At 39.4% G+C, this 23,408-nt stretch overlaps 1 protein-coding gene across 3 annotated transcripts in view; it reads left to right on the forward strand.

The window, feature by feature from the left end:
• fbxw8 (F-box and WD repeat domain containing 8) overlaps positions 1-23,408 on the forward strand; it is a 161,081-nt gene that overhangs the window by 88,547 nt on the left and 49,126 nt on the right. For all 3 annotated transcript variants that reach the window (XM_041203188.1, XM_041203189.1, XM_041203190.1), the window contains exon 7: positions 893-1,114. In XM_041203188.1, coding sequence (XP_041059122.1) covers positions 893-1,114 — 222 coding nt within the window. The remainder of the gene's footprint in view (positions 1-892; positions 1,115-23,408) is intronic.

A 23,408-nucleotide genomic window follows, 5' to 3' on the forward strand; every position in this document is an offset into this window, starting at 1 on the left:
CTGTAGGAACACCATTCACTTGTTTATTAATTTTTTTTAAGTGTTTAGATAAGTCAAAAAAGAAATATTCACTGCATTTGAAAAGAAACAAGAGCAATACAGCAGAACTTTAATTATCTGCCATAACCAAGATTACCTCAGAAAGACATTGTAAGTTGGTAATGTAAATTTTGAATGTGTTGCATCCTGCCTCAGTCCTCTGTTGCAGCACTCCCATCCTTTGCTCTATTTCTGCTGGCAAGATTCACTGGCACTGGATAGGTGATCTGCCATCAAAACTCCCCCATGTACTCATTCATGACTGCAGCTGCCGGACCAGTCATAAGTCCAAACGAGCAGGCCAAAGTCAATATCGTTATATTCAATCCAGGCTGCACTTGGTGGCATTGGAAGCAGTTTGAACAGGCAGGCTCTATTGATTTTTAAGTCGACAGCTCTGCAAGCTGAGTTTAATGGACACTGCCAATAGGATAGCTGGAGGTGACCGCATGCATCCTTTAGTACCCACCTCTGTAGCTGCCATTCAGGCTTGAGTAATGTTTTTAGGCCAGCTTTTTCGGGTCTGTTGAGGTTGGTGTGTGTGGATGTTTTGAGTTGGCAGATAAGCTGTTCCAATGCCAGCTGATCTCACTGGTGGGAGCAGAACAGAGAGGTGAGTGGAGTAGAAATAAGGCCGCCTCCTGCCAGTCTCTCATTATTCCATTATTCCTACAGATAATTAACATGAATAATTGAAGTTACATTGTGAAAAGCGAGAATTTAATTCACTTCCTAAAAAGTTTAACTACCATGTATGTCAGACATGTTTAATTGATACTTCAACTTTTTTTTCTCTGTCAAAACATGTAATCCATAAAACTGCTGAAATTAATTTTATCCCATTATTTTATAGGTTAGCTACCTTCAGCTTGTTCCAGGTGTTGCTGTAAATACAGATGAAAATCAACCAGTAGTAGCAGCAGCTGAAGATACTGTTTACTTACTCAACCATGATACAGAGCCAAAGATACTTCACTCCATCTATGGAAATACTGTGACCTGCCTGGATGTATCTATTAATCGGATTGCCTGTGGTGTCAAAAGTTTTGGTTGGATAATGAGCCATGGCAATAAGGTATTTTTTTTCGCAATTCTACCACAGTAATTTTATTGAAAAATGTGGCAGCAATTATAACAATATTTAGTAAATGTAAAAATATGTTGAAATTATTGGTTAGAGCGTACAATATTATACATGATGAATTGGATTCCACTTTATGCTTGTTTTTAATGCTTTATTTATGTTCCAACTCATGTCTTGAATCATCTTAAGTTTCCTGTTGGATTTTGCTGCAATATTCTGTAATATCTGCATTCTTAAATGGATGATGTGCAATTTTTATTTTGCTTTTTTGAACTCCTATTCAACTTAGAATATTATTGTTTATTGGTTTGGAAGCAAGCAATAATTTTTTTGCAGTTTCAGGATTGATCAGTATTTACTAGCTCCAAATTAGGTGTCAGTACTTTCATGATTTCAAAAATAGAAATAAGGCAGAATATACATCGTAGATGGTGGATTTTTTAAATTTTGTTTTCAATTAACAACCTATATTGAGGCACAGAAGCTAGGATTAATTTCACATCTACCTGACGCTGAGGAAATTCAGTGAATTCTGTGACAATAAAATTTGTCTTGATACTCACCTAACTCTGAGACATGGTGCCACTGCAAATAAAATTATACTACAAAATCATTTTAGGAAGGCTGTGTACTGCACTCTTGTAACATTTAGAGTGCCAAAAACCTATGGTGCTGGAAATCTAGATCAGCACTGTGACACTATTTTACAATAAATGCTAGTAGAGAATTACATTCCTATAACTTCTAATCTTAAATGAGGAGACAAAAATTTCCAGTGGAAAATAAATAACATTTCCCACAAGAACATTAAAGAAAAAGTGAAGATCGAAAAGCCCGTTTGGCAGAACGTGAATTTCTCGAACCTTTGCTTATAGCTTATGAACTTTGTGCTTGGGATCATTCATAATACTCTTCTCATTCTTTCCAAAGCATATATTTCATTTTTGTCATGTGGTGCCCACAATAGAACATAATATTGTAAATATGGCCTGAAAAATCCATTGTAAATCTTGGTCATAATCTATGTAAACTAAACACTTGTGGCTATGCATATCAGCGTTCCGTTTCTTTTAACTAATTTTGATACATTGCATAGGAAGAAAAAGAAAGTTGGCGTTCATATTGTACCTTATCATGTCTGCAGGATGTTCCAAAGATTAGTTCAACTTTGAAAAGGAAGAGACGATGGGGGCAAATTTAACTTTGGGTGATACTGTAAAATTGCAGATGGAGGACTGGCTGCCAATTATACAACTCTCCCCACTTTCCAAAGGAAAATTGGGCATGGTGTATAAAGGCCAGCTGATCATATGGCTTCCGTCTTATACCATTGTCCAAAGTTAAAGTTATCTCTGTTTCTTTCTAAATATCTCTGAGCTAATTAAAGTCCACTTGTTGTATACCAGTGTGCATGTCAGGATGTTATATGTGTTAGGAAACCAACACGTATCTTGTTGGAGAGCAGAGAGGTCAGGAACACTTCGGAGCTTTTGCTCTTGCATAGACTGAGAGCAGGCTGCACATGCGCAGACCCGCATTTTTGTTTTTTCAGGCCCAGTGCACTTGTGCATTAGGAAACGGTGCGAAAACTGGGACAGGAGTGGGGAGCCATCACAGGCAAGTGTCCCAGGCAGGAGACAGGGAGCGAGGCATGGAGAGGTCCCAAAAGAAAAGTTCCAGAATGGGAACAGGAATAGAAAGAGGTCCCAGTTCAGTTAAAAAGAAAGGAGCAGAGAAACAGGCTCCAAACAGGAGAAGGCTATGGACACAGACTTTAAGTGAAGAAGGTAGCTGAAGGTTGGTGACTCCGTGCTGTGGGCCTTTGGGGCAAAGGTACCCTTTCGGGGCAGCAGTGTTCTGCTCAGCATAGCTGAAGATTTGAAAATGTGCTTGTGAGTTGATGTCCAAGTGTATACTCGGCGAATCCAGGGGAACAGAATCTCAGAAGACGAGAGTGAAATCCTGCAAGGTGGGCCGTTGTTGAAGCCATCCAAGCTGGAGCGACATTTGGAGAGAATTCCAAGGCAAAATCTTCAAAGGTGAAGACTAGAAACCCTTGTGAGCGAAACAGAGTTTCCATGAAATTGGTTGACTCATAGTGTTACTAAAGTTTGGGTGGGTTGTTGAGAAATCCACGGACACTCTTTGGTCACTTCTGCCATTTATTGTGTAGTGTGGTGTGTTCGCCCACAGTTGGCTAGTTAATTCACATGTACCTCATATTAACCCTAAATGTTAGAGTATAAGATAGATATTGTAAATTGTTTTACCTTTCTGACCTTCTATAGTAGTTTTTATTTTTGTTTGCTCAAAAGCTATGGAATCTTGTGACTTTGATCTATTTACAAGTGTTTTGAATTTCAAACTTTGTCCACTTTAAATAAAAGGTTATTGATCCCTAACCAAATCTTGCCAATGACTTGGGTATCCGTCAAGGATTGTAACACCTGCAATATTTCATATTTGAATGTTAAATCTCATTAACATTTTTGACAATTCTACAAGTTGTTAGTTGCAACATCTGTTTTTGCATATTCCACCTACTTGACGTTTGTATTTGGTTTAAGCATCCAGCTCACTTGTGTAATTTGGGAACAATAAAGGCTTAAGGGCCTGTGCAATGGTCTGTCCACCACCTCTTTCCATAATCTGACATTACAACTCATTTACTGCACTTTCACTCTCTCGTTTCCTTACATTTTTTTCTCAGATCTAACTTGTCTTTGACAAAGTCCCAATTGTGCATTAATCATAAAATATTCCTTTTTTTCATTCATTTTTATGGGCTGTGGCCATCATTGGCTAGACCAGCGTTTATTACCCATCCCTAATCACCTTTGTGATGGTTGTGGTGAGCTGCCTTCTTGAACCGCTGCAGTCCTTGTGGTGTAGTTACATCCACAGTGCTGTTAGGGAGGGAGTTCCAGGATTTTGACCCCAGCAACAGTGAAGAAACGGCTATATATTTCCAAGTCAGGATGGTGAGTGGCTTGGAGGGGGACTTTCAGGCAGTGGTTTTCCCATGTATCTGCTACCCTTGTCCTTCTAGATGGTAGTGGTCGTGAATTTGGAAGGTGCTGTCTAAGGAGGCTTGGTGAGTTTCTACAGTGCATCTTGTAGATGGTACTGTGCGTTGGTGGTTGAGGAAGTGAATGTTTGTGGAAGGGGTGCCAATCAAGTGAGCTGCTTTGTCCTGGATGGTTTCAAGCTTCTTGATTGTTGTTGAAGCTGCACTCATCCAGGCAATCAGAGAGTATTCCATCACACTCTTGACTTATGTCTTGTAGATGGTGGACAGGCTTTGGGGAGTCAAGAGGTGAGTTACTCGCCGCAGGATTCCTAGCCTCTGACTGTTTTTGCAGCCACAGTATTTACGTGGCTACTCCAGTTCAGTTTCTGGTCAATGGTAATCCCCAGGATGTTGATAGTGGGGGATTCAGCGATGGTAATGTCATTGAATGTCAAGGGGTGATGGTTGGATTCTCTCTTATTGGAGATGGTCATTGCCTGGCACTTGTGTGGCGTGAATGTTACTCGCCACTTGTCATTTCAAGCCTGGATATTGTCCAGGTTTTGCTGCATTTGGACATGGATTGCTTCAGTTTCTGAGGAGTCGTGAAAAGTGCTAAACATTGTGCAATCATCAACAAACATCCCCACTTCTGACCATATGATGGAAGGAAGGTCATTGATGAAGCAGCTGAAGATGGTTGAGCCTAAGACAGTGCCCTGAAGAACTCCTGCAAAGATGTCCTGAACTGAGATGATTGACCTCCAACAACCACAACCATCTTCCTTTGTGATAGGTATGACTCCAACCAGTGGAGAGATTTCCCCCTGATTCACATTGTCTCCAGTTTTGCTAGGGCTCCTTGATGCCCACTAGGTCAGATGCTGCCTTGATGTCAAGGGCAGTCACTCTCACCTCATCTTTGGAGTTCAGCTCTTGTGTCCATGTTTGAACCTAGGCTGTAATGAGGTCAGAAGCTGAGTGGCCGTGGTGGACCCCAAACTGAGCGTCAGTGAGCAGGTGATTGCCAAGCAAGTGCAGCTTGATAGCACTGTTGATGACCCCTTCCGTCACTTTACTAATGATGGCGAGTAGACTGATGGAGCAGTAATTGGCCAAGTTGGATTTGTCCTGCTCTTTGTATACAAGACGTACCTGGGCAATTTTCCACATTGCTGGGTAGATGCATGTGTTGTAGCTGTACTGGACCAGCTTGTCTAGTGGTGTGGTAAGCTCTGGAGCACTAGTTCTGGAATATTATCAGGACCCATAGCCTTTGCATTACCCAGTGCCTTCAACCATTTCTTGATATCACGTGGAGTGAATCGAATTGGCTGACAACCGGCATCTGTGACATTAGGGACCTCTGGAGGAGGCCGAGATGGGTCATCCACTCAGCACTTCTGGCTGAAGTTTGTTGCAAATGCTTCAGCCTTTTGCACTGATGTGCTGGGCCCCTCCATCATTGTGGATGGGGATATTTGTGGAGCCTCCTTCTCCAGTGAGCAGTTTAATTGTCCATATCATTCACAAATGGATGTGGCAGGACTGCAGAGCTTAGATTTGATCCTTTGGTTGTGGAATCACTTAGCTGTGTCCATCTGTTGTAGCTTCACTGGGTTGACACCTCATTTTTAGGTATGCCTGGTGCTTGTCCTGTATGCCCTCTTTATTGAAACAGGGTTGATCCCCTGGCTTGATGGTAATGGTAGAGTGGGGAATATGCTGGGCCATGAGGTTATAGATTGTGTTTGAGAACAATTCTGCTACTGCTGATGGCCCACAGTGCCTCTTGGTTGCCCAGTCTTAAGTTGCTAGATCTATTTGAAATCTATCCTACTTAGCACAGTGTTAGTGCCACGATGGAGGGTATCCTCAATGTGAAGACAGGACTGCGCCTCCACAAGGACTGTGCGGTGGTCACTTCTACCGATACTGTCATGGATAGATGCATCACTGGCAGGCAGGTTGGTGAGGATGAGGTCTAGTATGTTTTTCCCTTTTGTTGGTTCTCTCACCACCTGCTGCAGACCCAGTCTAGCAGCTATGTCCTTTAGGCAGTGCTATCGGGCTACTGTTGGTGATGGACATTAAAGTCCCCCACCCAAAGTACATTCTGCGTCTTTACCACCCTCCATGCTTCCTCCAAGTGGTGTTCAACATGGAGGAATACTGATTAATCAGCTGAGGGGTGAGGGGGAGAGTCGGGCAGGGGTGATACATAGCAATCAGCAGGAGGTTTCCTTGCCCATGTTTAACTTAATGCCACGAGGCTTCATGGGGGCCAGAGTCGATGCTGAGGACTCTCAGGGCAACTCCCTCCTGACTGTATACCACTCTGCTGGTTCTGTCTTGCTGGTGAGACAGGACATACCCAGGGATGGTGATGGTGGTGTCTGGGACATTATCTGTAAGATGTGGTTCCATGAGGATGACCATGTTAGGCTATTGCTTGACTAGTCTGTGAGACAGCTCTCCCAGTTTTGGCACTAGCCCCCATATGTTCGTAAGGAGGACTTTGCACAGTTGACAGGACTGGGTTTGCCGTTGTCGTTTCCAGTGTCTAGGTCGATGCCAGTGGTCCATCTGGTTTCATTCCTTTTTATTGACTTTTTAGCAGTTTGATACAACTGAATGGCTTTCTAGGCCATTTCAGAAGGCACATTACTGAGGATCTGGAGTCACATGTAAGCCCCACAAGGTGAGAATGGCAGATTTGCTTCTTAAAGGACATTAGTAAACCAGATGGGTTTTTACGACAATCGACAATGGTTTCACGGTCATCATTTGACTTTTAATTCCGGATATTTATTGAATTAAAATTCCACCATATATTATATCTTGTTCACATGGAATTGTAGCAAGGACAACATCCTACGATTTTAAAATGGAATTCTTGTCAGTTGTTTGTCCTGTGTCTATGTATTGGACTTTGGTTTAAAAGAGTACAGAGACACTGACCAAGCAGGCACACATTTCTAGCAATGGAAGTAACTCATTAGCATGTTGATTGTATTAATTCTTTGGTTAATATTCAAGCTTTTGAAAAACTTATTTATAATGTGTATATTATATATAAAATATGTTTTTTATATATACAAATAATAGATAATTATTGTCTCAAAATATTAACACTGATATTTTTAGTTAATTCAATTTAATCGTATTTCCATGTCCTGGGCATTGAGACAGAATTTTATGTTGCAAAAGAATGCAACTGTGTCATTAAATGGCTCTGTGTAAAGATTTTGAAATGGAAGACTTTCGGTTCCAGAGAGCATTGTTATTTCCAGTTCAAGAAGTAAATAGTTATATGCTGTTCTGGCTTTGCTTAATTCATTTTGACGTGAATTTATTTCTTGGCTTAAATTAATTTGCAGTTTTAGCCATCCTAGGTAGTTTGAAAGGTGGTATGTTTTTTCCTGAAAAAAAATTAGTCAGGTACACAATGGGATAAAACAGAAAGTGCTAAAATGCTCAGCATTTAAACATTGACTGTGTTTCTCTCTCCACAGATGCAGCAGAGCTGATTATTTCGAGCATTTTTTGTTTTTATCGTGTCTACTATGTTATGTGCATTATGGATTTTCCCCATACATTTTTCAGTGCTATATAAATATATATATATATTGGCTTGCTCAAAATTGCCTTGTTCCTTTAACATGCACTGAGTGCTGGCAAAATCTTTATTGTAACTATACATTTCATGTCTATTCTGCATTGTAGTTTTGATTGTGTCACTTTTTTCCTCAATTGAGATACCTCTAAAGCATATTCCATGCTTGAATATCCCAGGCTAAAATATAATTAAACCCTGTAATTAAATTTTACTGTTATTATATATCATACCTTATTTATTGCATTAACAACACTAAATGACAGGCAGTTGAATGCTGAATTTATCACATCCGTAGACCACCTCAGCTTACTAATGGGATAAATTATATATTCAATAGTTTGCTGTTGTACATCCCATACGTATATCATAATGGATATCTGGCAGTGATTAGAAGACAGCAATCTAAATGAAACAAAAACTACAAAAATAAACTGAGCAGTTAGTTAAGTAACTGCTATCTGAATCTCTAAGATGGCAATTCACTCTTGGGATTGGTGCCTGGTATTTATAATTGTTCATGATAAATCTCTGGTCTCAATTTTATGATCTGAGTAAGGTAATTATCTTAGTCACTTTCTGTTACTACTGTCAGGCTGCCACTTGATACATGTTGGCATCCACACAATGAGATTAATGAATGTGACATTATTGCAGGTTTATAATGAAATTACTTCCAGCTGAGTGCAGGTATCTAATTTTCATTGTAAAACTTTCCCTATGTTGCCTATTGGTTGTCTAAAAATGCAGTAAGTTACACTAATTACCCCCCCTTTTTATTGATATTTTCTGTTTATAGGCTTTTAATTATTCCTTAGCATCGTGATTATTTTCAATACTTCCTTCCCAACCAGTTCATGTAACTCTTTAACTTTCAATTCCAGAAGTATACTTCCAGCAACTATGATTTACCCAGTATTATACAAATTCATTAGGTGCGTAAATGCATTTTATTGATTCCTTTTTTCACTATATTCATCACTGGAAGTGTTGACTATTCCCTCGAAATGTCTAATGCCAAACAACTGTCTTTTTAAAAAAAAAAATTCTCTCTTTAAATTTAAGTGGAAGGTTTTCAAAAATGTACATATTTCAGACAGTTTTAAATGATTGTAATCTGGTTTATTATAGTGAACACATTCTACAACACGCTTATAATCTCTAGGAGTGAATGCAATGTGTATACATAGAACAGTGTTTTGGATGTTCAATGTCCATTCACCTTTTGTGAGCGATGAGCTGAATGGTCTCTCCCTGCACTGAGAGATTCTACTCTGTAGTTAACAGAAACATTTACTACATGGCAAGTGACTTGATCAAATTTCATAAGTGGTGGGAAGTAATTCTCTATTTTGCTTATGTTTGCCACCTGTCAGAATTTTAATTGCACTTACTGGTAAATTTAATAAACAGTAGGACACGATAAAAAGATCTTGTCAGGATAGGTATGACTTTCATTATAAGCAGTAGTATGAGATTAAACTGTATGTTTTTGATTTAGAAATAAGCTGTCACAACTGTCAAGAGATGTGCTTCAAGGAAGGTCGTATTAGATAAATTGTCTTTTCTTTTGTGTCTTCTTTGACACCTGGCTTTGACAGCTGTGATGGCTTATTCCAAAACATATCACAACCGTTTAATCTTACATGACTACAAAGAGTTTTTATTTAATGAAAACTACCTGTAGGGCACAGAATCTTTCATAGGTTGCTGATAGGCTTTACATATAAGTGCAATAACACTTTTTATTCAAGGTGAAAAGTGCCATTAGTGGGGTATAGGACACACTCCTCCTTTGGCCATTTATTAGAATCTAACACCTCTGTGTCACTTAAACTGAACCTATACAAAGTTTGCCTCCATCTACTCTGCCATAACAATGTCTGTTCTGCTTGAGCAATGCATGCTTATTTGAGGGCATGTAATGGAAATTGTGCTGTGGGCTCATGTGTATGAGGGATTGGATTGAAGGTGCATAATCATTTTGATTCTCCTGTTAGAGGTAGGGTACTTCCATTCCACCAGTGGTAAGCTGGATTCAAATCCAGGTACTAAATGTGAGAGTGATCAAACAAATGTTCCAACTTACATTTTTGATTTTAGAAAAGTGCTTGTAAATGTTACCAGAGTTATACACACAAATCCCTTCCTACCTAATGGTCAATTTTTTACTTAGCAAAACATAGCATTCTTATATAAAAGCAAAATACTGCGGATGCTGGAAATCTGAAACAAAAACAAAAATAGCTGGAAAAACTCAGCAGGCCTGACAGCATCTGTGGAGAGGAAGACAGTTAACGTTTCGAGTCCATATGACTCTTCATCAGCATTCTTATATACATTTGCTTATAGCATTTTTATGTACATTTCCTCACATTCATAGGTAAAAAGGTACTAACTTTTTCTTTTTCAGGTAAATTGAAGACTGTCGTTTTCTGCTGTTGTCCATAATTGGAAAATTTAATTGACTTTGCTCCCAATTTCCACCTTTCCCTCTCCTTCATGTGGTCTTCTCTCCTTGAATTTTCTGTTTTCATTTCTGGAAATAGGCTATCAATCAATATTCATTATAAGTCCACTGTCTCCTGCAGCTAGCTTAACTATAGTTCCTCACACCCTGCTTCCTGTAAGCACTTTATTCCATTCTCCCAGTTTCTCCGTGTCTATCGTATTTGTTAAGATGATGCAGCCTTCCACATAGCACTTCCAATATGGCTTCTTTTTCCACTACTGAGGATTTCCACCCCCTTCATCTTCCCTCACCCCCCCTCCCCCCATTAAGGTTGATAGGGCCCTCAACTGTGTATATTCCCTTTCACTTCTGCTCTCACCCCATTCCCTCCCTCCTAGAAACATGATACGGTTCAGCCTCCGTATTCAATGGATCATCCTTTGCAATTTCAGCCACCTCCAGCATGATGCTACCACCGAACACATCTACCCCTCCCTTCTTCTTTCAGCATTCTGAAGGGAACATCCTTCTATGATACCCTCAGGGGCACATGATATAACATAACCAACTGTTCCACAGTTTCAATAGGAGTTCTTTGTTACGTTTCCTGAGGGCTGTTGTTTTGTAGTTCTGAATACATGGTTGAGTTACAATGCTACAAAAGCACTTATTTCAGCAGGGTGTTCTGAGTTCACCATTTGTTTGACAGTGTAAAGAGACAATGTTATTAAACAATTAGCTGTCTTTGATGTGGCTACTGAATAGAAGTGTGTTTGTTTTATAACAGATTACCCATTTGAGATTTAAAAGTTTTGAATGGGTTTCATGAATGGGAGTTTTTTTTTCACTATCAAGTGTGTATGAGTGAGAGCTGTATTAGAATTTTAGAAATTTTTCTCTGCATGGCTCCGGAGGCCTGCCCATGGTGCAAACATAGTTCCATTGTTTAAAAAGGGATCAAAGGAAATGCCAAACAATTATAGGCCAGTTAGTCTTACATCGGTGGTGAGCAAATTAGTAGAATCAATCCTGAGAGATAGGATTAACTGTCATGTGGAAAGGCATGGACTAGTCAGGGATGGTCAGCATGGATTTGTTGAAGGAAAGTCTTGCCTCAGAAATTTGATTGAATTCTTTGAGGAAGTGACAAGAAGGGTTGATTTAGTGCAGTGGATGTTGTGTACATGGATTTTAGCAAGGCATTTGACAAGGTCCCACATGGCAGATTGGTCAGGAAAGTAAAAGCCCATGGGATTCAGGGTAATGTGGCAAACTAGATAACAGGTTGGCTTTGTAACAGGAAACAACAGGAAATGGTCGATGGATGCCCTTGCGAATGGAAAGTTGTCTCAAGTGGTGTTCCACAGGGCTCGGTGTTGGGACCCTTGCTGTTTGTGTTATATATTAACGATTTGGACGTGAACATGGAGGGGGGGGGGGGGGGGGCACGATTGGGAAATTTGCAGATGACACAAAGATTGGCCGAGTAGTGGATAGTGTAGAGGATAGCCATAATCTCCAAAACAATATAGATGGGTTGGTGGAGTGGGCGGTAAAGTGGCAGATGGATTTTAACGTAGAGAAGTGTGAGGTCATACATTTAGGGCGGTCAAACAGTTACAGGAATTACACAATAAATGGGAATATACTAAGAGGGGTAGATGAAGTGAGAGATCTTGGCGTACAATACACAGGTCCCTGAAGGCAGCAGTTCAAGTAGACAAGGTTGTAAAGAAGGCATATGGAATGCTTTCCTTCATTGGCAGAGGTATAGAATATAAAAGTAAGGATATAATGTTGGAATTGTATAAAACACTATTGAGGCCACAACTGGAGTATTGTGTGCAGTTCTGGTCACCACATTACAGGAAGGACATAATAGCTGTGGAGAGAGTTTAGAGGAGGTTTACAAGAATGTTGCCAGGGTTAGAAAAGTGTAGCTACAAGGAGAGATTGGATAGGGTGGTGTTATTTTCCTTAGAACAAAGAAGGCTGAGAGGTGACTTGATTGAGGTATACAAAATTATGAGGGGAATAGATAGAATAGACAGGATAAAATTGTTTCCCTTGGTGGAGAATTCTAGAACCAGGGGACATAGATTCAAGATAAGTGGCAGAAGGTGTAGGGGGGAACATGAGGAAGAACTTTTTTATGCAGAGGGTAGTAGGTGTCTGGAATTCGTCGCCCAAGTTGGTGGTAGAGGCAGAAACTCTAAACTCTTTTTAAAAAGTACCTAGATCTGCACCTTAAGTGCTGTAAGCTGCAGGGCAATGGGCCGGGTGCAGGAAGGTGGGATTAGAAAGGGCACCTGGGTGTCCTCGGGCTGGCATGGACAAGATGGGCTGAATGGCCTCCTCCTGTGCTGTAACTTTTCTATGGTTCTATGGATCCTGGGTGAGTGGCTATGCAGGTGGCATGGGGAAAGAGGGTGCATAGGAGTGGGTGGGAGCATGAGTTAGCATGGAAGTGGCATGGAGGTATGAGATGCCATGTGGCTGGGTGAGTGGCATGTGTTGGCATGGAGGTGACATGGGGGCACGAGGGGACATGGTGAGTGGGTGAGGGGTGAGAGCTTGAGTGCCTAACAGCTGCTAAAACAACACAGAACTGAGAACTTCTAATCAGCCCACCTCAGCACTCGCTCAGCCCCCTTGCCCCCTAGAATCTGCTTCTGGGATCAGGGGGCTTGACTTTATCTCACCCCGCCTCCCTGGAGCAGAAATTGAGCCTAACAGGACCCTTTAAACTGAGACAAGTCTGCCAAGTTGGGAAACTTCCTGCCTTAAGCTACCTGCCTCGGTCACGGAAATCCAGCCCATTAACTTTGTTTCTCTCCACAGATGTTGTCTGATTTATTCAGTATTTCCAGCATTTTCTGTTTTTTTATTTCTAATTTTTAAAATTTATTTTTCTTTGTTGTTTCTACATCATTGATAAGCTTGAGATATCTGCCTGAGATTTGCTGCCAGTGATACAGCTAGTGGGACTCATGAACTCAAGGGTATTTAAATAAAGGTTGCGTTTGCTGCCGCCACAACTGCAGGGCACATTCACTGAACATGCAGTTGCAGTGCTTGTGACATCGCTGCCAGTCACAGATAGCTGCTTGCATCAAAGAATAGGACCATCCGTAATATTGAGCAATATAAAGATATTTAAACAAGTGCAGCATGAGTAAAATATGTTTTTTTTCACCATGATTAAGGATTTCAGTCTTCACTGGTTGGGAGCGGGGCAGAAGCAAAGTGATGAGTAGGCCAGCAAGCAAGATGAGCAAGTGGGTGGTGAACGTTCACCTGGGCCCACAACAATGATGTCAGTAGCACTGGAGCAGAGTGGGTTTCCACTTCCTGTTCCAGGCGTACACTAATGATGTCAGTGGCACTGACTTCCTGTTTCATTGCGGTGGCAGTAGATAGAGTTATGTAAATGTGTTCGACACTTTTTTACTTCTTAGACATATAAAACATCTAAACCAAAATGGAGCTCATGTTCTGTTTGACCTGGAGCTGATCCCTCTTCCCAACATTGTTTATGCACCCAAGATCACTACCTTCCACTTCCAGAACATTAGTCATTTGCACCATTACTTCACTAGTCCCTGCTGCTGGAATCTTTCATTCATGCTCACTCCTTCAGGATACGTTTTTTCTGACTAGCCTTCACCCTGCATAAACTTAATTTAATACAGAACTATGAGGCTCAGATCCCTCTCCTTTGAACATTAGGACCTTGACCATTCCCCAGTTTCACTGGCTCCTTAAAACTGAACAAATTAGTTTGAACATCCTCCTCCTCAAATTTCCAAATGGCTTTGTAAAACTGTGGGAAATTTCTCTGGCCATATGCCCTCACTTGCATCCTGGGTGATGTCTTGTTCCCTGTCTTCTCAGTTCTATATTCCAGGTCAACCTTACAGCCATTACACCCCTGTCCACAAATTACTTCGGTCTCTTCATCCAATTTCATACCTCTTTTAAAGCCCCCTAAAGAATTACTTTTTGTTCTCCCATCCCTAAATTCCTTCACTGCCTCTCAATATTCATCTCTTTCCCTTTGTAAAATGCTCTGATGTGTGTTTTTTAAATTAAAAGCACTATATAAATGCAGGTTGCTACTATTAATAACATTGAATGAATCTTGTTTCGCCAATTTATCAAATCTTTGAAAACCTTAGCTCAGTTTGTAATTTCAGTACCATCATCATACACTGTGCAAACTTTCTGCTCCGCTGTAAGATTGGCAATAACCTCATATTTTCTACCAGGATGCAAGCCTAGTTCCAGTGCAAGAATCATTCTCTGTACCCAGTTTGTGTTGGTAGGCTGGCGCAATCTAATTTCTTTTTTGAAATGTAATTCATTCTCATTTTGAGAATCTTAATTCCCCTTCCTTCTCTGTTGGGTGTGCGGAGGTTTGTCATTAGATATTCTCATTGAAGATTTGCAACAACAAAAATCAACCTTGTACAGTAAACTTTTTCTAACCTTTAACTGATTTGTTTTTCCCCACAACTTCCAAATGCTCAGGTGGATGCTGCTAAAATTATTCAGTATGCTCTATAATATGCTGTGATGTACTACACTTTACATACTGCTATGTACAAAAACACAAGTAAGCTTGATTAATACATTATCTGTGCAGAAGTGACTGGGCCTCAGTTTTTCTTTAGATTTTATCTATAGACTTAGGTAGATACTTGATTGGAGTGTAAGCTCCAAGGCACAAACTGTACTTGATGATTAATCCATCCTAATTAAATCCTAAATATTACAAATCATGTAACTAGTTTTTGTTATGATAACATTCTTTGGTCTTGGTGATAAGAGTGAAGGATTTCTAGATGGTTGGATTGCATTAGACAAGAACCAGTAGTTTGTCAGATATTCTCCAAACTGATGCCATGTTGGTGTTTCATTACTGAGCTTGAAGTGGTAGTTATCTCTGTGGAAACATGAACATGTCTATGGATCTTTTTCTAACCCGATGTGTAACTGAGAAAATATTTCTGTTTTATTCTGGGAGGGCTTTAATATTTTCCTTGCTTTGAATTGTCTTTATTTTCAGTATGAATGCATTTGTCTATGGATTATTTAAAACTTTTGAGGTGTTGGTTACTTCAGTTCAAAGCTGATCTGAAATTACAAGTTCGCTGGATAAAGGACATATTTGAACTGCTTCGATTTGTGAATTTGATACTTCAGTATTTGTTGTTGATTCACACTACTGAAAATTATGCCTGTTAAATACAGTAATCCATGTAACCTTGTAATCCACCTGAGAAAAGATACAGATGTCTTGACATAATGGGAGATTGAAAGTGTTAAAAGTCTGAAAGCCAACCTACTTGCTTCCAGTTTTAACAAAGGTTGAGTGGGAGAGCAATCAACCCTACTCCAAGGCAGTGGGTTAGCACTTTAAACATTATGTTGAGGCTCTGTACTTGATTGCTATTTAACATTGAAATTTAACATTGGACAGCCAGGTTTCTTGTGCCCCAGGAAAGCTGGCAGCTCAACCCAGGTGAGGGAGTGCTGGATCAGAAGGTAAGTGCTTTCCCACTTACCTGCTGGATCCAGTGTGCCTGCTTTGAAAACCATTCCTGCTGCCCAACGCTTCCATTCTCCAACAATCCCCCCCACTACCCCACTACCAAGATCTCCAGTCTTCACCATCAACACCACCTCCCCCACCCACGGCCTCTGATTTCTTTGCCCCCATTTCCCCAGGGCCACCTCGATACTTACTCCCTATTGAACTGGAAACCAAGTCGGACAATCAAGCTCACTTCCCAATGTAGAAATTGTTATTTAAAACTCCACAATGTGTAGGGGAGTCCGACTTTCGTATTCCCTGTGCTCTTGTCAGTTCACCTGCACCAGACGGGTCAGGTATGTTAAAATTTCCCCCAATATGTATAATTATTGAGCAGCCACAACTTAGAACAAATTGCTTATTAATTTACAAAGATGAAGCCTTTATAAGACCACCAAAGTATTGCAAACAGAATTTTCCAAATTAAAAACAAATCTTATTTAGAATGTGGATTTTCTGCAAATGGCCATCTAAGCCCATTTTAAATAAAGCAATTTACCCCTTGTTAGTATACTTTATATTCAATACAAGCATTAGGATATTGAATATTACAGACTGTAAGATCATATTTTGTGAAAGTGCCAACAAAACCTGGTAGGATGGTTGCAACTTAACTTGGGACAATGGGTATTTAAACCATGGGCAGTATTCGATTCTGTGGCCAACATTTAATTAAACATGTACCTGAGTAAGGGTACTGTGTAACCACCTGTGAAATTTAAACATCTCATTGTTTAAGAATGAACCAGCGTTTGAGGAATTTGGGATCTCTACACTGTTGGTCTCTGAGTGCCAGATTGAACAAAGGAAAATATTTGAGCTCAAGTTGGGGCATCGATAACAGTGAATGACTATTGTCAACTGCCACTGTATCATGGCGCTCTGGACTCCAGAAGTGTTAACACTGCATTGTAATTGAAACTAATTTTCAGAGACTGCAGTATAATATAACCTGAACAAAGCAAATCTGGCAGGGAGAAACATCTGAAACAGCTGAACAATCATAGCTGGAAGTCTTCTAATGCAGCCAAATTACTGTACTTGTTCCAGCTTCCAAATCCACCTGAGAACCAATCTCCTGGCTAATCCTCTCCAAGAGGCTTCGCAGCTTCATGAGAATCCTTTGTTTCTAAAAGACCTTTATTCTAATAAAGTATCAACTCAACTAAGAAGACATTATGACTGCATTGACACAGAGACTCAATTATCATTTCTATTTTTATAATTATGGCTTTAACTTCACCTATACTTAATCTTTGTGTGTGTGTGATAGTCAGAGTGAGATGAGTGATTGAGATATTGCGTTTCAAACAACCGGGACAAGTGAGTAATGATAAATACCTTTCTTTATTTTTAAAATCACCAAAATGCTTGAAGCTGGAATTTACTTTAAATTAGGAAAAATCACTAAGAATAAGGAAATATACACAGCTCACAAACAAACATCCTGATTACGGACTGGAAGGGATCACACAAATTCTGTCCGTATTTAATTCCTTGATATAAAATCTAATTTAGCACCTTGATGGTGGCATTGTTTCTCATCTTGCCACATTTGTCAAGAATTTAGTACCAATGAATTTTAATGGAGAAGGAAAAACTAAGGCCGGAATTTTCTGGCCCTGGCATGGTAGGATGCACCACGGGGGATGCAGCAGCCCGACCAAAAGTCCTTTGACTTCTGGCGGGACCGGATGATCCCGGCGACTGGCAGAGCCGGAAAGTCCTGCCCTGGAATTGTGTTTTAGTGCATGGGGCCAAGGTGTGGGCCAACACTGATGTAATCATTCAATTGTTTAACTGGGCATGTTATTGAAACTGTCTTAATGGGAAACCAAAAGCTACGAGGGAATTGGATTAAAAATACAATAAAACAGTCTATTTTAATTTTTGGCAGTAAATCAATAACTTAATTTACTGTGAACATGCTCATCATTCTAATGTGTGCAAATGTGCTGGAGTTTAAGAAAGCTCCCTGAAAACGTTAAAAAATGAATGATAGGAAGGTGGGGTAAAATAGGCAGAGCTGAATATTGGGACAAGGAAATCCAACATCAAATTGAAGTGCTGTTTAGTAGGATTTCATTAGTTATGTTCATTGCTACAATTTGGGCATTCTCTGGTAGGATGACACTGGTGTTATCTAAGATCACTATCTAAGTTGGCCTTTTGAAGTGAGATACAAAAAGGTTTGCCAGCATTGTGGGATTTTTATGGGAAATTTAGATTTGCAATTGCGCTTTCATGAGCCAACTGCAGAAGTACATTTTCCGAATTCAGAGTGCTCACTGAAAGGTTTAAAAATATACTTATAAACAGTTCTACGGTGCATGCTTCTTAAATAATTTTGCATAGATTTATGACCAACTTTTTCCAGCAGTGCAGGCTTTGCAGGTTAAAAAGGGATAAACTATGATTTTAAAATCCAAACTTATTTCAAAAATGGATTTTGAACTTTAATCTAATTGCATAGCATATCACTTTCCCTCCTTAACCTGAGTAAGTTCTTTTTTTAAATGCAAAAAACCTGTAAGTAAACATTGGATCATCTGTTCCATATCTTGTGAGGATGTTATGTTAATGGTTGCTTCAGAATAGCTCCATTTAACTGGATTGAGAATTTTGGTTCTAAATATATGATTGGATCATTTAGATTTGCATATCCAATCAAATGACTCTTTTTCCACACAGCTGCTGCTGGATGAAGTTGGTGCAGGTGCTTGTATCGTCCTACAGGGAAAAATTAGAGAATCACTGACATCACTGATTATCAGGCAGCACAATATTTACTAATTCTGTTTAGCACATGGTTGTGTTTATTTTCTAAAAAACGAATGTCGTCTTCATAATAAGAGAACTTAGGACTGATTCAAATGTGGAATAATTAATTTTCTGTTAGAAATAGTCTGAACAAAATATAAAAGCCATTGAGGGGAAGAAAGTATCTTCTATTTTTACATAAGGTGATATATATCTAATACCGTTAGTGAAATTCTGCCATCCTTGCAATTAATTCTGATGCAATTTTGCTACAATATAGCACCCTCTTTTTTTTTGCTATTTAATCATATTTTTTCTTTGTTATTTCTTTCATTCACCTCTTTAGCTTACCCAAAACCCATACCAGCCTTTGCCTGAGAGATAAGGCGGACAACTATCAGATAACATATTTTGATGATAAATACATCCCCTTTGAACAAGAAGAAATGGCAAATGTACTAGAAATATGTAACATCACTAAGGAGGTAGAGGTTTATTCAGGTGACTGAAATCAGTAAATTTGCTTTGTTTTTGTTAGTTTCAAGTTCACATTTGTAAATCAAAATTAAAACTCAGATTGCAGTAAGAGTCAGTCTTAAAATGAATATTCTGTTTGGCACTAGAACAGTAGAGCATGATCAGATGGGTTTGCTGCAAACTTAACAGATAGATGATTTGGCTTCTGTTCAAAGATTACATCATTTAAAATAAGAATAAAACTGCTCTTCGATTTGCAATGCATTATTCATACACGAGTTGCTTTGTTGTTCTTCCTCACCATTTACTGTATGAATTATTTCATAATTTTTGCTCCCTGGACGATACTTCAGAGAGTCGTTGCAGACCCATCAACTATGCTTAAGTAGTGGGTCTCTGATCAGCCTCCTGTCTAACAACAATGGCAATCACAATTGCTATTTTTCTAAATTTGCACTTCATATGAAGTATTTCAATGTCCCAAGATAATTTTTTTTATAAGCAGCTGTCATATTGCATTATTTGCCCTCTCTAAAACCTCAGCTGCTTGATATTCGGGGATCACAAATTCAAAGTCAAGGTATAGAACATCAATGATTGGAGACAATTAAAGGTATATCAGTGTATCACCTGGGAGTTTTTGGACAGTCTTTATTCCAGGAACAACCGTCTTCAAGATTTCCATTGCCACACTATGCCATGCCTGTCAGAAAATATTCTAACTGCACCAGACACAATGTCTACCACAGCACGATCTTTATTGTGTATTTATTTTCTGTGACTACTCTGCAAAATGAGCAGTTTGTAATGCCAAATTCAATTTGCGAAACAGTGCTATTTCTGCACTAATTGCTTAACTGCACTTCTTTCAAGGCTTTGCTAAAATTATGTACTAACTATATGATGATAGCCATGTTCCTTTGAACAATTTTTAAAGCTCACTTGGTTTGACTGTATTGTACTTTGCTGTTAAGGTTGACCCTACTAGTTTTAACTATAAAATCAGCAGCACGTAAATATATAGAGCCAAGCATAGAGTTCAGGCATAAGCAACTATGTCCCTTTCAACTCGAGTTAAGCAGAATTTATTTTTCAAGGAAATATTTAACTACAAAATCCTGGTTCAAAATTGACAAAATCCTGGTTCAAAATTGCAATTCTCTCCATTTTATCCAGCTTCTTTGGAGTGGTGCAATTCCCGAGAAGGTAGCAGCACAATTTAGAATGGTTCCATGTAAAGGTTATATTTGTTGATTTCCTGGGCACCTAAGTAACAAATACATGTTTGTGGCATATATATCTATGGACTTTCCTGTGGTAGACTGAAGTTTACAGAAATATTAATCTCAGCTAAGCATTATAAAGTGGCATAGTTTATCATGATTCAACTGTAGCACTATTTCAAGTTTTCATGTGATTGTTTTTTCTACAACTAGCATTTTTTAAAACTTAATATTTATCCACTTTATTTGTACAGTTAATATAAATGGGCCCATTTCCATTTGCTATTTAATTCAAACATGTGTACAAAACAATAATAGAAAAGAAGAAATTGGTTTTACAGCTGTAAAACTGTTACAACTTAGCAGGACAGCTTTTTATACAATGGGATGGGTCTACTAATGGTGGACATACATAAGGAAGGTAAAACAAAATTTAAAAACCCTTGTAATTCCTTCTTGTTTGCTTCTCCTTATCCCCTTAATTGCCAATAAAATGTATCTAATGTCGCACATAAATAAGCAGTTCAATCACCCGTACAAATATGTGCACATTACCTCATTTGTCACTTATTTTGTGGTATTGGTTGCGCACCTACTACTGAAATATTATTTTGCATGGAATGACAATGTCCATTAGAAATTACAAAACTAGTGAACTTAGTTCCATTTGTTCAGAAGGATGATTATTTTACACAATTGCAAATAAGGTGAAGGATAATCATCTTAAAACATAGATATAAAGCTCAAATAAATGTTTAAAATTAGAATGTAACAAAACTAGATATCTTTAAATTCTGTGTTCAGCATTTTCACTTTTCAAAACTTGCTACATAACCAGACAAGCTTCTGATAGAATAATCAATCTTGATCATCTCTTACTTTAAAACAATTCTATTGTATTGGATTTGCAAATCAGTCATGAAGCAGTCCTTTCAATCCTGAATAGTTATAAGATGGTGTGTTACGTTTCACTCGGACTCCGAGTTGCTGTTGCTTTTACATGCTGGAGCAATGGATAGTGATGGTAGAGGCGCCAATGTTCTTTCCATTACATGGCTGAGCAGAAATCTCTTCTATTCTTACCACCTGCCATTAATGTGTGTTGGAAGGATTTGCAGATTGATACTTGATCTGCTTGGCTGCATTACGAACTTGGCCATCAAGTCTTAGGGTGGGATGGGACTCAAACCCAGACCTCTGGCAAAGAGGCAAGGATGCTACCCACTATACCACAAGACCCCATCAGTAGTTTTATATTCACTGCAAATGGAGGAATGTCACTGTTTTATTGAGGTTTGCATTGCTAAGGAAAAATAGTTTTTGCTGGGTTCTTGCAATTTTGTTGGTCAGATTGTAATAAGAACAATAAGTTTCAATTTCATTAACTTTGACTGTTACTCTCTGAAAGTGGGCAAGGAGACATTGTAAAGATTCACAAGATAAAAGTGTTAATAAGATGAGATGCATATTATTACCTGATAGCTGAGAAAAGATCATACAGGCCAGTAAGCAGAAAACTGTATTACTGCCCTATTTAAAATGAGATATGGTCTGAATGTTTAGTCTAACTGTAGCCAGAAAAAACAGGCAACCAGTACCTATATCACTTTTTATTATTTGTTCATGGGCTGTGAGTATCGCTGTCAAGGCCAGCATTTATTGACCATTCCTAAATCTCAAAGTGGTGGTGAGTCACCTTATTTGAACCGCTGCAGTCCATGTGGTATAGATACCCCACAGTGCAGTTTGGAAGGGATTTCCAGGTTTTTCACCCAGCAACAGTGAAGGAATGGCAATATAGTTTCAAGCTTGGGTGGTTTGTGGCTTGGAGGGAAACTTACAGGTGGTGATGTTCCCAAATGTCTGCTGCCCTTGTCCTTCCATGTGGTTGAGGTTGTGGCTTTGGAAGGTGCTGTCGAGGGAGGCTTGGTGAGTTGCTGCAGTGCATCTTGTAGATACTACACACTACTACCACAATGGTGGATGGGAAACCAATCAAACAAGCTGCTTTGTCCTGGATGGTGTTGAGCTGCTTCAGTGTCGTTGGAGATGTATTCATTCAGGCAAGCCATCATACTGCTGTAGATGCTGAACAGACTTTAGGGAGTCAGGAGGTGAGTTACTTAGCACAGAGTTCTCAGCTTCTGATCTGCTCTTGTAGCCATAGTATTTATATGGCTAAAACAAAAACAGAATTACCTGGAAAAACTCAGCAGGTCTGGCAGCATCGGCGGAGAAGAAAAGAGTTGACGTTTCGAGTCCTCATGACCCTTCGACAGAACTTGAGTTCGAGTCCAAGAAAGAGTTGAAATATAAGCTGGTTTAAGGTGTGTGTGTGGGGGGCGGAGAGATAGAGAGACAGAGAGGTGGAGGGGGGCGGGTGTGGTTGTAGGGACAAACAAGCAGTGATAGAAGCAGATCATCAAAAGATGTCAACGACAATAGTACAATAGAACACATAGGTGTTAAAGTTGGTGATATTATCTAAACGAATGTGCTAATTAAGAATGGATGGTAGGGCACTCAAGGTATAGCTCTAGTGGGTTTTTTTTTTATAATGGAAATAGGTGGGAAAAGGAAAATCTTTGTTGAATTGTCCGGACTGAATATTGAATTCAACAACTTTAGGTCGTGAGCTCCCTCACCCATCCCCACCCCCTTTCTGTTTCCCCCTTCCTTTTTTTTTCCAATAAATTATAAAGATTTTCGTTTTCCCCACCTATTTCCATTATAAAAAAAATTTTAAAAAAAACCCCCACTAGAGCTATACCTTGAGTGCCCTACCATCCATTCTTAATTAGCACATTCGTTTAGATAATATCACCAACTTTAACTTTAACACCTATGTGTTCTATTGTACTATTGTCGTTGACATCTTTTGATGATCTGCTTCTATCACTGCTTGTTTGTCCCTACAACCACACCCGCCCCCCTCCACCTCTCTGTCTCTCTATCTCTCCGCCCCCCACACACACACCTTAAACCAGCTTATATTTCAACTCTTTCTTGGACTCGAACTCAAGTTCTGTCGAAGGGTCATGAGGACTCGAAACGTCAACTCTTTTCTTCTCCGCCGATGCTGCCAGACCTGCTGAGTTTTTCCAGGTAATTCTGTTTTTGTTTTGGATTTCCAGCATCCGCAGTTTTTTTG

The sequence above is a fragment of the Carcharodon carcharias genome, chromosome 13, assembly GCF_017639515.1.
Source record: "Carcharodon carcharias isolate sCarCar2 chromosome 13, sCarCar2.pri, whole genome shotgun sequence".
Lineage (NCBI taxonomy): Eukaryota > Metazoa > Chordata > Chondrichthyes > Lamniformes > Lamnidae > Carcharodon > Carcharodon carcharias.